At 38.5% G+C, this 16,327-nt stretch overlaps 1 protein-coding gene across 2 annotated transcripts in view; it reads left to right on the forward strand.

The window, feature by feature from the left end:
- Positions 1-16,327, forward strand: part of LOC139950408 (uncharacterized) — a 78,991-nt gene that overhangs the window by 9,174 nt on the left and 53,490 nt on the right. For both annotated transcript variants that reach the window (XM_071949063.1, XM_071949064.1), the window contains exon 2: positions 13,873-14,121. In XM_071949063.1, the coding sequence (XP_071805164.1) occupies positions 13,873-14,121 (249 nt within the window). The remainder of the gene's footprint in view (positions 1-13,872; positions 14,122-16,327) is intronic.

Below are 16,327 nucleotides of genomic sequence, written 5' to 3' on the forward strand. Positions count from 1 at the left end.
TACAGAACAACAACAGGCTCGGAGACTCTTTGAAGCAAAGTTGTTTGTGTATGAATTCACTTGATTCTACCTGATGTTTTTGATAGGAGTTAGGGTTTTTGTGAAGCTGTTTTGATAAAACTGCACTGCTACTTCGACTTGTCTGTAGTTTGTGTTATCATAAGGTCATGGGTCATGCCGTGTTTAACACGCAATGATATGACAATAGCTCTGTGAAAAAAGTCTTTCCAATGCGCGATGTTGGACATTGCACCGTAAAAGGTTGAATAAGTTGTGGAATTTAAACATACCTTTATCACAGTGCTAAGTTCAAGTAATAACAGACACACCGGGTTAGTAGACAATTGTTAATTTTGTTCCTGGTTATAGCATTAATAGGGTTGGGCGGCCAATGTTCAAGTGCTGGCTGGCCCCACACACGGATAGATTATATTCAAATGATTCGGTTCCTGTGTCTTCTAAAGTACATGCGTGATGTCAGGTGTATTTGAAGTCTGATTATTGTCTAATTATCTTCAAATTTCAAGGAACAGATGTCTAAAAAACATTTGTTTACAACTTACAATCTGGACGGCTGCAGGGGCGTGAGCAAAGGTGTTTTTCTGTCGCCAAATTTTAACAACAGGTACCAGGCCAGATAATTTTGGGAATCCTGTGTCATCTTCAACCATCCTCTGAAAGTTGTAACTTCAGGTATCTTGATCTTGATTGAGACTGATTGTAAATCTATAGGTCGGAAATAAAACACAGGTTATTAAACGTTGCCCCTGGTCTTAGCCTTGGTGCCTGAACTTTAAGGTTTTCCCAATGAAAGTGTCCTTTGCGAAATGCAAATATGGCAGAGCTCTCTCTAAGTTGAAAGTCTAGACCTGTTTTGCATAATTTTTACCACAAAATTGTGGATTTTGTTGTTGATTGGTTTGCAATCGGGTTAAGATAATTAAGATAAGTAATATTTGTTTTTATTTGTTCCATTACAATTCAAGAAAGGTATGTTAATTTTCAAGGATATACGTCACACCCATTGCACTCATCCAAAATGAAAAATAATCATCTCTAAGCTAAATTCTGTTCGCAGCACAGCAAGCATGCAGTAAAAAAAAAAAAAAGGGTCAAGCGAAAGCTAGTTGACACCGGTGAATGAATAGAAATGAAAACAACTTCACGAACAGCATAATTCACTTTCAGTGCGTTATTACAGAAATTCTTGACAATTTAAAGAAAATTGGACAACTGGTTGTCCTGTTTCAAACTTGGGACTTGGGGATCCCATCTACATCTGTCATACACGTATTGTATACATCAAAATCGGTTAGTGTAGATTTGTGCTGATGGATTTATACAACTGTGTGCTGGAGTAAAGACAGGTGTGTACATGATTGGACACTTCAATAATATTAAATTTAGCGGACAAAGAGAAGAGAATGTGGTCAGGGAAATGTGGCAGTGTGTGACTTCCGAAGCCTAATTACAATATGTCAAGGACCTGATCAAAATTTTCAAAAAGTACTGCTGAAGAATTGCAGCCAATATGGCCTAGAGAAGAAAAAAAAAACACCCAAAACCCCCCAATTTGACTCAAGAGCAAATTCCCAAAATTCATAAAAATAAAACCACTTAAAATGTCCCCCATTGCAAACATGTAGCAGGGTTTGTAAAACCAAAGAATAACACCAAGTACAAACACACCGGTTACTTTTAGAATCAGTGCCCCCCCCCCCCACTTCATCATGGCACTGCTTACATAAGAATTCTGTGCTTACACAACAGTGCCCTGTAAAGCGAATGAGTCCAAGTGCAGAAATTTTAAATTTGGACCAGATGGTTCTGAAAGTGCAAACAGTCGTCCTGGTCTCATCTTCCTTCCCTTCCTCTTGACAGGTGCTTTACAGTCTTCTTAACGAGGACTCATTAAACATGTCCCTGGGACTGAATGCATTGTCCGAGAGACGGGGACTAAAATCTCAATAACTCCTTCTATAAAAACTGTTATGGTACAAAGGACGTGTGCTGCATGTAAAAACGCTGTGACCCCGAGCCCCGACGATAAAAGTCGTTTACTTTGCCACAATTGGTCTCTCGAAGCTGGCTGAACTTTCATGTATACTTGAGAAATCGATTTTGAAATCGCAAGTGTCTGCAAAGTTATTAACATTTAATTGAGTGGATCCATATTGCAAAGGGGGAAAAAATAATTCTTGCCAAGCAAGTTGTTGGTTGGTGTTGTTGTTATTTGTAATACGCCGAATCGTCATCGATCAGTAACATTCTCTGTAAAATTTAGAAAATTTGGTTTTAATTCACTATATTTTAAGTTGAACAAAGACAAAATTGACTACAGCGGGATTCGAAGCTTTGACCTCATGACTAACATTCTGGTACTCTACCAACTGAGACATCTAGCTCTAATGTTTGCCTTTTTGGTTGCCATTATTTTGAGCAAGGTTGTCAGCAAAAAATTTGCTCAACCCATATTATTTAAATTGTGAAATAACATAATTGCCTCATTAGTGCTGTAGTAACCAAACAATGCGGGAACTCATTAGCAGAATACTCCGGGAGAAAAATATCTGCCGTAAAACAAACCTTGAGATTTTAATGAGCCGCTAGGATAAGGTCTTACAAAAGAACCAAGGTTGCAGGTGTTTTCTTTTAGGTTTTTAATTAATCCCTCGCCTTGTTTTCTCATTTTATAATTAGCCACGTTGTGGATCCTTAGTAGAGTTTCTCTAAACTTCATTTAAAAAATAGGTGCATTGGCAAAAACACCTTGAGTACCAGTCAAAATTCACTCCAAGTGGTCTGGATGACTAGTTCAGTGTTGAAATACAGACTAGTGTATAAGCTGGTGGGATCGATTTCACAAAGAGTTGGGACTAGTCTTAAGAGATATAAAAAACGTATGGCTAGTTCTAAGTTAGGACGAGTCACTCGTCCTAAATCGAGATAAGACTAGAGTTAAACTCTTTGTGAAATCCACCCCAGCAGGCCAGTAAATGAAAAACTTAAAGGCAAGGCAACCCTTGTATGAGCCTTTTTGAGGGGTGGCGGCTGTGTGTTGGGTGTATACGGACAAATTTACCCAAACCTTGTAGTGTTGTAGCATTGTGTCCGCCATATCTCAAAAAGGCTAAATAGGGTTGGACTTGCAGTTAGACTGTCTAAACACTGTGATTTAAACTGCAAGCGAATTGCTTAGTGAACATTTGAAAATTAGTATCTAAACTTTACAATAAAATTTAAATGTTTACCATAGAGTCAACAATAGAAAATGCAATTATTGAGCATTTTCATGCATTTTCTGGCACCCTCGGTTCCTATATAATTTTGATCAGTTTCACCATGTTATAAAAACAAACAAACCCAAATCCATACTGATGGACGAGGTGGGGGTCAGAGAAAGAAGTTTCTTACTGCACGTTTTAAAATGTTAATCTTCGGAGCGAAATATGTAAATTTAACTCATTGGATGAACATTCCACACAGGAATTTGTCGTTAGCCAAAAGGTCAAATTAAACAGCACTGTTGCTGATTATCGTACAACTTGGGAATGGATTGCAAAAATATCGTTGTCTGAAATGTACAGACTGAATGCCTGAAGTATCCTGTCATTGGATGGTTGGGATGCACTGGAAGGTTTTTTAAAGTTCGATGGCATTTGCAGCTGACATCACACTGGAAAATTAGTTCATCACGAAACTAGAGCCCCTCTTGAAATCTCCTCCAGTTGTCTTGACTTTGTTAACCCACCCTTTTAATTTGGTAAATTGATATCAAGTGTATCTGCAGAAATTATTACATGCACTGCAAAACCTACAGTGACTCAGCACTATTTAGTTCTTTTACATGAATCTGGATGTGGTTGTTCACAGTTCAGTTGTTCGAGTCCCAGTTATTCATTTCCGTTTCCCTTCCTTATGAAATATTTGTCTGTTGTAGCCATGATGAACTTTCCTTTATTAGTGCAAGCGTACATCATATGTTACTGTGATGTAGCATACATGTGTTGTGCATTCCACTTTAAAGTGTTAATAGGCTTTTTTTTCAAAACAAAGTTAATGGCCTGCCGTTTCTAACGGTAGCAGAGTCTTTCTTGTTTTTTGTACAATCTGTAGACTATAGAAAATTCCAACTCCGCCTGCGTGAGGCCATTGAGCAGCGTACAATTTGTGTTCACAGTTCTTGATCTACTTTATAGCCATTGATTTCAATAGTACCAGCCTGCGCTGCTGTTTTTGTGTGTGCATTGAAAGCGCTATGAAGGGTTGAAACCCAAAGATTGCAGTCTCTCTCCCTTTGTGGCTGGCCCTGGGTCACAGAACTTCTTCAAGAAAGAGTGCCCTTTTGAGACTCCCCAGGGGATCGAAATTTAACCTGCTGCAGACTGGGCTTGGTGTATCAAGTGTTGTTGTCACATAGTCCACCAGATTCAGGGGTCTTCTTAAAAGAAAAACCACCATAAAATGGGCTTGGAGTGAGCGGAAGCAAATCGTTTGTTTGTAAACGACTCTTTTTTTAAGTGATCTCTGGATTGTAAATTGAGTGTCATAAGATTTGATTTGTTAAATATGAAGGATACAAGTCAGTGGTCCCAGGAAGTAACTTTATATTTCCTTTGAATCAATTTAATTTACAAGCATAAGTCTGAAAAGGTGTGGAATGTTCCAGATTTCTGGATTTAACTTCATTTCATGTATGTTTTTAAGTCGATGTATGTATTGTAGGTGATTTTAAAGTCAAGCAAGCATAAATCCTGTTGAAAGATTTTGGATAACAATACAGTCTCTTTAATCTTGTTTTTCAAAGGATCACATCAATTAAAAATGGGCAAACCCAACTTCTAAAGACCATGTAACAATTGCTTACAAAAAGAGAGTGCCTTTGTACATTCCGGGGCCTTTATGGCAGTCAAGAACCTACACGTATCATAATGGGAGATTTTAACATTTTTTTGTAGCATAAAACATGTATCCCCAATGAATGCAATTTTTCTTTTTGAGTTGGTTTTGACACGGGTTGTCATCCAAAGTACAAAATGCGAGGAGTAAAAGGGGTATTTTGGGGGTTAAGAAATGAAAACTGAGGATTCAGATTCAAAAAGAAGGATTTCATTGATAATAGGAACTGATGCTCTATGATCAATCATGAGTGAGAGACATCACCAGCCACTCTAGACAAAACCCAGCAGGGGAGAAATGTAGAATTGAAGGGTTTTTTGTTGCAAAAAAAACAGCAAGTTGTGTCTTGACAATGAACTCACTGTTGTCGAAGGAATGAATACGCATCCATCATTTTTGAGAATCAAAATTTATTCTGAACTTTTCTGTGTCTTTTTTCCTTTCTTCCTATGATTTTTTGATATTTTGAAACTTATCTCAAACCACTCGTCCGTGTCAGATTGTTCATCAGTGGTGCATGGATGATTGCCCATGGATAGGTGACTGAAGTTCTTTACTCGACTATCCAAATTATTTGATGTAAAATATTTGCTATGAGAATAAAAGGAGTCGGTGGCTAAGACCTCAGGTACACAACTTTTCAGCCAATCAACAACTCTTAAAAAAACGTCGTTTATTTATTCAGTCATTTATTTATTCCAACAGGATGTCTCTTTCAGTGGCATCACCTGGTATCACAATGGCTCCCAGCTTGTGTATTAAACATAAGGACAATAAAAACATACTATGAAAGACCACCAGGCACAAAAGTAGTCTTTTATAAAAGTACAAAAAAGGTTTGATCTCTGATGGCTCCCTAAAAAATAACCACGGCAAAGTGGTGTTATCATGAAAGAACACATTCCTTTGGTTTCATTTGCTATTCCTTTTTTTATTTCACCGACCACTCTCTCTAACTTTATATTAAATATCTGCCCAATTCCTTCGAGATAAGACTTGCAGTTGGTACAAATTTCATTATCAAGAGTAGACGTTTCATGGTTTCAGTCCTGGAACTAAGGGTTTTGTTGTGTATCCTCTGGGATTTTCATGAATTTCTTCGGAGCTTACACTCATCAAAGAATTTAATTGAACAAGTAACGTAGGAGATGTATTTCAGCTCAGTGATAATTTGATTATCACGATGTAAAGTGGAATGGTTAATTTTTGTGAAGTGAAGAAAATTCAACAGGAACACTTAAAACAAAATATAATCAACGGCAGCTTTTTAAAGTTCATGCAAGATTTGTTGCATTTTAATTTTTTAATTTCAATTCTGCAAAAGTTCGGTGAGGTGAGATTTGGTAATAAAAACCCAGTACTTCCCAAGCTCAATAATTTTCATGACTGGCAAATTATTCAATGCAGTTGAACCCACTGCATCAAAACACAGGTTTTTTCATACAATTCAGGGGAACAGTTTCGTCCAGCATTTTTTTATAAAAAAAAAAATTTAAGCTAATTCTATTTTCTCAAGAAATTTAGACTGAATATGTATACGTACTTATTTTGTGCACATTGAAGATGGCAATACTGAGTAACAAATCCTGATTTTTTCGTAGCAATTGAAACATTTTTTGTTCTGCTACATGTATACCAGGGAAATTGTTCACTGCCATACCTCTGTTTAGTACTTCTTTATAATTTTATTTTTCTCCACAAGTTCATCAAAATTTCACACAAAAGAGATATAAAAAGGTATGGGAAGGCAAGGCTGATGAGGGAAATGTAAAATTTCCTATAACCTAAAGGTTCAGTCTGCCGATTAAAATATTACATCATGTGTTTAGCATTTTCAACTCCCTGGATATTTTCTACGAGACCTCCACATAGAGTGAGAGCTGAATGTTATGCTTCCATACCCAGCATCCACTCCCAGCTAGCCTAACTCCAAATCAATATTTTAATTTAGAAATGAAGTTATTGAACAGTTCATCCTCCTACCCCCCCCCCCACACTCTCGCTCGTGGAGGTTATTTAATTAGTATCAATGGCGTCATGTGGGCGCCTGCAAGAATCTCTCCTCATGGTAACAATAAATTCTGGGTGTTTAGGTATTCATGACGGCACGGAAAAAGCGAATGTTGCCATCAGCATAATCATACCAAGAGGATTCTGATACCGACGGTCGACCGGTTTAATGTAGATTTTCATAAATAATTTCCTGGCTCGCTGAATCGCATAATTCCTAAGTCGAGGGAGAGGATTATAAAGTCTGCCACCATGTCATAAATATTTCCCGGATAGTTTGCTCTTGAGAATTGTTAATGAAACAACATGAAACCAACGACAGATAATGATTGTTGGGCGGGAGTTTGAAGGATTTGCGAGTAATTTATTTGAAGTAATTTAAAACGTTGGCGTTGTACTTTAATTAAAGCTGGTGAAACAGCTCAGTATGTGAGGATTAATTTTCATGGTAAGAGCAATTATTTATAAGTCCCTGATCATCTATTTTGTAGGAGTGAAAACATTAAAAATAATTTTTTTAATTTTTTGTTTTAAATATATAACATTGTTGTTATAGGCCCTAACTATTTTGTATTTTATTTATTTTTTTCATTTTTTCATTTTTTTTTTGAGGGGTTGGGGTTGGGTGGGGGAGGTTTGACATTTTAGTAGGGATGAATCATGAGGCCTCAAAAGTCTGCATTTGATAATAAATAGATTGTTTGTACTATGTTGGATGGTACATTTGGGAAAAATGAGCAAGTTTAATTTGTATGGAGTAAGATCGAGATCCTTCATGATTACCTTGCGGTCAAAGATTCCTCCCTGTTGATTCAAAGTAATTGCCGTTGCTCCATCTCTAATGCTCTCCTAAACAAACCGTAACAAATCATAATTGTGAATTGTGATCATAAGCCCACAACGAGCAAGTCGTAAGACACGAGTGCGCTGGTGTGTTGACCATGTTGCCCCGGCAACGGCTGAAGCAACAGCCTCACCTATCCATCAGCGGGATGTCACCGTACCGCGTGACAAATGTTTGAGAGAGCATCTCACTGATTACAGTCCTTAATTGGCACTGTTGATGAGGTACCCTGGGGAATTTGTTTTTCACACCTACACTGTCAGAATTTTCTCATATCATTTTTTCTGAACCCCCTTTGCCGAGGTGTGAATGCAGTATTCTGTCTTCACGAGACTCCCAATTCAGGAGTTCCTTTGAGTGCTGGAGATTCTTTCTCTGCATTCACTTTATCGTCTCTTCATTGCTCTATGGTCTGTTGAAAGGGTAAAGGGGCAATGGGCAAATTTGTTTTTTGCTGAAAATTGCTGTGAATCTTACTCAAAGAACGGTATTGCCTCCATGGCTTCTTTGTGTTAGCCTTTTTGCCTTATTAATCCCTTCCCATAGAACTCTAACTCAATGTATGTACTTCACAGGGCTTGAACCTCAAAGAAAATCACCACCAGATCATGGGGCCATATTTTATATAGACCTGCGCAAGCACAATACAATTTTGCTTACAAGAAAAAGGTTACCAGACAAAATAGGCCTACCATGTACCTGCCGGTTGCCCGCTATTTTGTAGAAATTTTTGAAAAAAATTACACTGATTTTTGAACCAAGCATTTCTGCGAAATGATATGTGGTGATTGCATCTACACAGCTCACACAGTCAACCCTCCAATAGTGTAGCTGCTTGACCATCCAATATCATCCACTGGAGTTATGATTGATTGATTTGAACTATACGCCACCCTGCAATATGATATCATGTGATGAGTACAAACACAGTACACACATGGACACAATTACAATGTAATTCTGGGCACAGTTGTGCCACCATGCACAACCTGTGCAGGTGAATGGTTTTTAAAATTCAACTTATTCATTTTTGGTTTTACCCATATACACCGATGTGTGTTAGCACTGTACACTCAGCGCTTTTCTGAGTTCTGTGAAAACAAATCACAGGCATTTTACCCAGATAGGATCAAACCCCAAGTTTCTGCAATTCTAGAGCAACTTGCTTTGAAATGTTGTAGCAAGAGTAGGAGAGTTTACATAAATAAAAGAAGTTACCTTTCCCTCAAAAGAGTTCAAGGCCTAAAGATACTTTCGTTTGTCTTATATGTTCAGATATTACTCCTGAAGATCATATGATGCAAAGAGTTTGACTTTCTTTTCTGGAACTTGGGTTTTATGCTTGTTTCGGTTGATGCTTATGTTGTTTTCATTAGTCACCTCATTTCCTTGTGGTGGATTCAGATAAAAGAACACATTGCATAATCTGCCATTGTCATTGAGAAAATCCCCCAAAATATCTGATGTCAAGTAATTATTTTACCACTTTAAATGTTTTGTGTTTTTCATAAAGAGAGCAATGTTGACACTAGCTGCTCTTCAATGTCTTGAAAATAAGATTTGAGATTAATTTGAGCATCAAGAATCTGATTCGAATGTTTGAGGCATCGATAAGATCTAAGCCGCAATCTTTCTCAGGTTATTTTTTACACGATATTTCAATAAAAACATCTTCTAGTTCTTTGAATGGACATGTTTACATTGAACAAATACTGAACAAAAAAAACCTGAACAAGAACTATAAACGCACAAGCAATAACAAGCCAAACTATTTCTATCTCTCAGCTCATTTGTTTAAATTGTGAAACAAAATAACCATGCTGTGATTGAGAGCTAAGCGAAGGTTAAAAAACCCAACAACAGCGCCTGAATAACACTCCCTTCATGGGGCCCCTCATTGCAGTAAACCTAATAGCAGCGATGGTATTCACTTTCCCTCTTCCTGCCTGGCAAGCTGTTTCTCCATACAGGGATTCTTTTACCAGCCCGAGGTCATCCATTTCAACTCCCAGACTGAAAAAAAAATATATCTACATAAATAAATAAAACATGAAAAAATAGAAGGGGAAAATATGGAGCAGGCTGCGCCGGAAAAGCGGAGTCACATGATGCTGTTGTTTTGTATGGAGGCTTTTGAGTCGGTTGACGTGGGTTAGTGTGGTGTGAGTGGATAGGGACTTAGAATTCAATACGTATCAATGGGTCTCTGTAGTAACTCTGGGCAGTCAGCAGTGGAAGACAAGATTGCACTGTTTGAGCACAAATAACTGTACTGGTTTAAAGATGAATGGGGTGCACATTTTCTGGCGAGAGCGCTTGGCTTATTTTATTGGTTTATCTACGGCGTAAGTGAAAGCACATGGATGGGAATTGGTTTGGTTGCTCCGGTTTTATGAGCTTAATTAGACGATCAATGTTTTAGGGAAGAGGAGAGTGGAATTAGGCAGTGATCTCGCTTGTACTTTTTCGTGATCCGGATACATGTTTATAGAACTTTGACGAATGAGTGCTTTTTTTATGTCTGTGAATCATCATTGACATTTAAAAAAGAAAAAAAGAAAAAAAAAAAAAAAGAAAAAAAAAAACAGTTTAAAGTAAGATTGCCAAGCACTCTGCCTTGTACTAATAAATAGCAATTTAAAAAAAAAAACTAATTAACTCTAATTGAAATTAAAGTATTCATAATTATTTGAACATGACATTAATTTGGAAGTATAACAAATTAGAAATCAGTTAATTATATTCCTCGGGAATTTTGGATGCAAAATTACTTAGTGATGACTAGTTAGATTTTTGTTAAGCCATAATTTGTTTTACCCAGTTGCGGGAGGTTGCGTGTAAGAATGGTACTTATTAAAAATAGTATGAGGGTCGGAACTCGTTTGAGTGTGAGCCATTTTGTCAGATGGTATAGCAGTTTAGGCCTGTTGCTCGTTTTTGAAAGAGCAAGGGCATCACGGCATTTTCTCTCTTGGTAAAAGGCACACTAGAGGAAATTGTAAATTTCTAGGATGCCTCGGTGAAGTATCAGGCCTGGCTGTTACTTGAAGTCAGTAGCAGGGTTAGTAACCAGACCAGTGCCAAGCCAGCATTCTGATGCTCTCCAGTCAGCTTGGGCTTGTTCCCCCAGGGACTTGGTAGTGATTACTATGAAGTAGGTCACTCTTTGAGATGGCACCAGCCTACATAGACTCAGACCTGATTCTGGTGGTATTAATTGACTTAAAGGCAGTGTACGCTATTGGTAATTGTCAAAGACTAGCCTTCACAGTTGGTGTATCTCAACATATGCATAAAATAACAAACCTGTGAAAATTTGAGCTCAATCGGTCATCGAACTTGCGAGATAATAATGAAAGAAAAAAACACCCTTGTCACACGAAGTTGTGTGCGTTTAGATGGTTGATTTCCAGACCTCAAATTCTAAACTTGAGGTCTTGAAATCAAATTCATGGAAAAATACTTCTTTCTCGAAAACTGCTTTACTTCTGAGGGAGCTGTTTCTCACAATGTTTTATACCATCAACCTCTCTCCATTACTTGTCACCAAGAAAGGTTTTATGCCAATAATTATTTTGAGTAATTACCAATAGTGTCCACTGCCTTTAAAGCTGCAGGAGAACCATGGAGAGCCCTTGCTAGAGAGCCCCTTGTGTGATATAAGATTACCAGCATCGTTCTGCACAAAATCAAGTGTTGAGGATTATAATTTAGTCTGCTCACTGTAACACCATAGAAAAGATGCCACATTCAATGCATACAATAAGTTCAGGGATTGAGTGAATTTAATTAACTGGTGGCACAGTAGGCCAGGCATGTCACTTTCAATTAAAGAGAGGATGTGAAATAGGGCAGTGGAGAGCTTCTTTACAGGGAGTGCAAGAACTTCCTAAGTTATTGTCAGTGATACCATGGTGATACCATGCACTGAACACTAACAAGCCTACACAGCGTGGCTATTCAAACGATAAAGGTTTGTCTCTGGCACGGCCCGGGAATTTCATATATGAGAGGGCAAGGCCGTTTTGATATACCAAAGGGCACTGCCATTGGAAAATTTTAAAGGATATAGGGAAAACTTTTAAATTGACCCCAAGACCAAGACCAGTGGTAGCAGCTGCCTGTGTGTAATTCCAGGCCTGCTTACTTTTACAGCGCCTGCTAATTTTCAGTGCGTCAGTAGGATAGGGGGAATCACGATAGTCAAGAAATAAGGAACAACAAGGTCTTGCACCCAGACTTCTTTAAAGCCGGATCCATGGTAAACTTGTTTAGGCAGTTGTAGGAAGCGAGCACTGATATGTGTGACTGGGAGAGTAACACTTTTTTAAACGGGGTGTTTTGGCAGCATGAAGTGAACGTAGAGCTAGTCATGCCTTTAATTTCATCCACTGTGGAAGTGGTGTGAGGCACATCTGACCTTTCAGTTTCACATGTGTACTTGAAGTTTTCCAGTTTGTTTCATTTTATAATCGCTCTGTCCTTAACCCGACACTGTGTTGTTGTGAAATTGCTCACTTTTGATGATATTACGATAAACCCTAACCAGACTGACACTTCTGTTGGGTGTCGGAGACCGGGCACAGCTTGCATTAGGTGACGGTGACAACTAAAGTATTGACAAGATTTTGTTGTGTTGAATTGGAGCAAGTCTCACTTATTCTATTGATTTGAGCTTGTTGACAAAGAAATGTTATGTCTATTATTGTGTTATTAGATGGGGATGATTGCATATTATAACAAATCTAAAAAAAGGTGTCATGACAAAATTGTTTTCTCTGCCAGAAGACGATAAATTTTCCCACCTGATGGTTCCCACTCTGGATAAAAATTGTCCAAGTATGGACTTAGCATGCTGAATTGAAACAAGATCCTCAAAATGTTTTTTTACTTTTGGATCAACAGTTTGCAAACGATGTCTCTTGAAAAGCAATTGTTTTCATGGCGCATTTTTCTTGCAAATCGGCATCAATGTCAAATTTCTCAAAGGCTTTCCTGGATTTACACAAAAGGTAGCTCAGGCTTTGAACAGCACCTTGGAAAGGACATAGTAGTTTTCTTCTGGTTGGGGACACTTCTACTGTGAAAATGTAAGTTTGTATTGGAACCTTGGAAAGGCACCATAGCAAAAGCACAGGACACAACAGCAGTGGGTGCCGTGGATTATTTTGAGGCCTGTTAGCTTTTGCAAACTCTAAGAGATTAAAAAAGGCTAAAAGAATTTTGAAAAACAACTTCCTGTGTTTTTATGTTACTGTCAGTTACAACCTTTTCCCACCCCTTTCTAGGCTCTTGAGATTGGAGATGTTATGTCAGATTGAAGATAAAGGAGTGTGTTATTAATCTAGAGGAAAGAGTGCAGATTTGTTTGTCAGATTTTCTAAACCCTGTGGTGTATTGCCCATATTCCACCAGCCCTTGGGCTTGACTGTGTGGAATTGAACTGGGGTTTTATGTGCGCTAACATTAACGGTCATAATTTTGTTTTTACCCCGTCCCCTCGCCCGACGGCCTGTAGGCTCTGGAGTTGTTGTGAAGCACCAGGTACTCACAGATTTGTTGTTGAAGCCGAAGTAAAGTCTACATGTGTAGCACTTGAAATGGAGGTGGAATTGCTGCTCAGTTTGTTTAGACAGTAGAGACCGTGGTCAGTTCGATCGGATGGGGTGATGGTCAAACACGAAACTTCATGGCTGCTGTTGAATTTGATGGAATTAAAACAGTTTAAAGGGTTGTTGTCGTGTCTTTTACAAATACCTTGCAACCACTTGACCTGATGTAGTTTACTTCTTCACAAACAACCACCGTGCTGTTTGTGGCGTTCTTAATGCTGCTTGAAATAAGTGCTTAGCGATATATCAGCTTAGCAGACCATTTACATTGATTCCAATAAGACTTATGGATCCACCAGATGTATCTTGTGCTTATGCCAGGAATTGCTAAGCAAAAGTTATCTGTATTATCGTTTGTTTTAATGCTGCTACTGCCCCAGTTTTTGTTCGTTCTCCAGACAGACGAGTTTACTGAGCAATTTCACCGCTCTAATTGTATCCATTAAACCTTATATTGCTTTCATCATTTATTCATCCTCTATCCTATTTTCCCATCTGACATTGCAGGTATGGCCGCGTTGAAAGCGTGAAAATCACTGGAAAGCGTGACACCGATGGGGGCCTGTCAGCATTCGTCGACTTTGTGGATATAAATAGTGCGACCAAAGCACACGATGCACTCATCAAAATTGCAGAACGTGAACTGCGAATAGAGTACAATAACCCGGACTCCCTTATATCCGAGGATGCTATAGGACATCGGGATTATGACGTTGGTCATGGGAGGCATTCCCGGTATGATGGTCGACGTGATGGGTAAGTTTATTCCCTATCCTTTAAAAAAAAGGGTGAAAAAAAAGAAAAGAAAAAAAAGAAGCCAAATCAGCTATCTACTACTGTTAACTCTTTCAGTGCCCAGCTCGTACATGTACGATCTATTTTATGTACTAAAAAAGTGTCATAAATCGTACATACAAGTACAACCCATATAATGGGCTACTTATGTACAGTCAAGAAGCACTATTGAAATTGGGATTACCAAAGCAACACAAACCACACAATTCACTCAAAAACGCGAAAGCAAAATGAGCACTGAAATAGTTATGATATTGTACAAATATTGGATGGATAATAAGTGCATTGTCGCAGAATTTAATATGGACTATTCCATTTCATGAGGCGAATGGAAAATACAGATTTTCCCCGAGTGATTGTATTCTGCGACAACACGCAAACCAAATGCAATCAATATCTGATTTACACAACGCACATAGGCCCCTATATAGATATCAATAGGGAATGCACAATGACATAGCACGCTGATGTTACCTTTAAACTTTTGAAAATGTTAAACAGGGTTCAACCGAAAAACTTGTTGAGAGGAAAAACTCTTTTCCTTCTGTAGCCTTCAGACAGTCTATTCAGGTACAAAAACAGGGGCCTGGTTCCTCATGACCGTGTCTTTCGGTTAATTGAACTGTAATAAAAAAAACTTTTTATAGTTGATCTTTGAGGATCTACGTCTTAATTTTGTGGAGTCTGCTGATGATTTTGTCCAGCAGGATGTATTCTTGATATTATTAGAAGGCAAAAGCCTGAGACACAGGATGTTACGATATGACTCACTAGAGTCTCTGCAAACTAAATTGCCTGTTCAGAAGTTTTCTTAAAGGGGCTGTCCACAAAACCAGACTCGCTCGCAGGGGATTTTTTTGTTATTGTATTCCATACCTGCTGTGATTGAGACTAGCGATGGACGTGACGGGTGCAAGTCAGTGTTGATGAGTTACCGACAGCGGAGGTGACCGTGCTTGCTCCGATGGATTGCCAGCCTGTGGAAATTGACTGATGGGACACGCTTGGCTTTAGGAACATGGGTTGGAAGCACATTCATTAGAAACAGATGCTTTATAGCTCATGCTGTTGAGCTTTAACGCTTTGAGTTAACCAGCAACTGAATCGACTTGACTGCGTGAGTCATTTACAACCATCCAATGTGTAATGATAAACAGTGAAAGAAGCAGAGCTATCTATCTGGGAAAATTAATGCAGGGTGCGGCCGCGCAAATTATCCACAGTGAAACAAGACATGCATCAAGTTAAAGGATATATAAAAGGGGTGGGGGTTTACACTCGGTGAAAGGCGTGTTGTGGTCGAGTGGTTAAGTAAGGGCTGTTGCATTTCTGATCAGCAGAGAGAGTTCATAGGCCCAGTTGTGTCCTTGAGCAAGATACTGTTACCACACAACTGCTTTGTTTGTTGGATGGGACATTTTGGATGGAGCATTAAGCTGTGTAGTAGGATTAGATGCACCTAAAAGAACCCAGAACATTTATGATGAACTTTAAGTGTTAACCCTGGTGTTTCTGGTTCATTTAGCAAGTACCCCTGTACTCAAGTTTCCTCAGGCTTGTGAGTTACATGAAGGCTGACAGTTACTAAGATCACTTGTGAGGCATCCTTAGTTCAAATACCAGAAATACATTACAATCAGTTACGGCTTTTACTGTGACTACGAATGATATTACCGTCTTTTAGATGAAATATAACTCTTCATCTGTTTCCTCTTCAAGATGTCACAAAGACCCATTCAGCATTGTTGTGATGCCTGTGCTCTAGAAAAAAATCTGAATCTATAATCACAGGATTTGCTTTTAAAGACACCCCAAAGAATGCTTGCTGTATATTTTCCCCTGGCAGTATGGAATTTCCCCTTTGTGTTATGAGCTGTTGTGGCCAGCTGTTGCTGTCTCGTCTACTCGATAAGTGACTGAAAACTGATTTTGACCTTGTCGAAAGACCTTTCTTTCTCTCCCAGAGAATGCATGAGGTCACTTGCAGCTGGGTTTTATCACTGGCTTATAAAAAGTAATGATAGTTACATGGTGGATTATTAAACTCAGGTTTGATATGAAATTGTACAGTACCAGTAAGTTTGGAATTTCAGTTTGAGGTGGCAAGTTAATAAAATTCTCTTGGTTAAGTGGGAGAGAATCTCTCAGGCAAACAATTTCCAAAACA

The sequence above is a fragment of the Asterias amurensis genome, chromosome 18, assembly GCF_032118995.1.
Source record: "Asterias amurensis chromosome 18, ASM3211899v1".
Taxonomy (NCBI): Eukaryota; Metazoa; Echinodermata; class Asteroidea; order Forcipulatida; family Asteriidae; genus Asterias; species Asterias amurensis.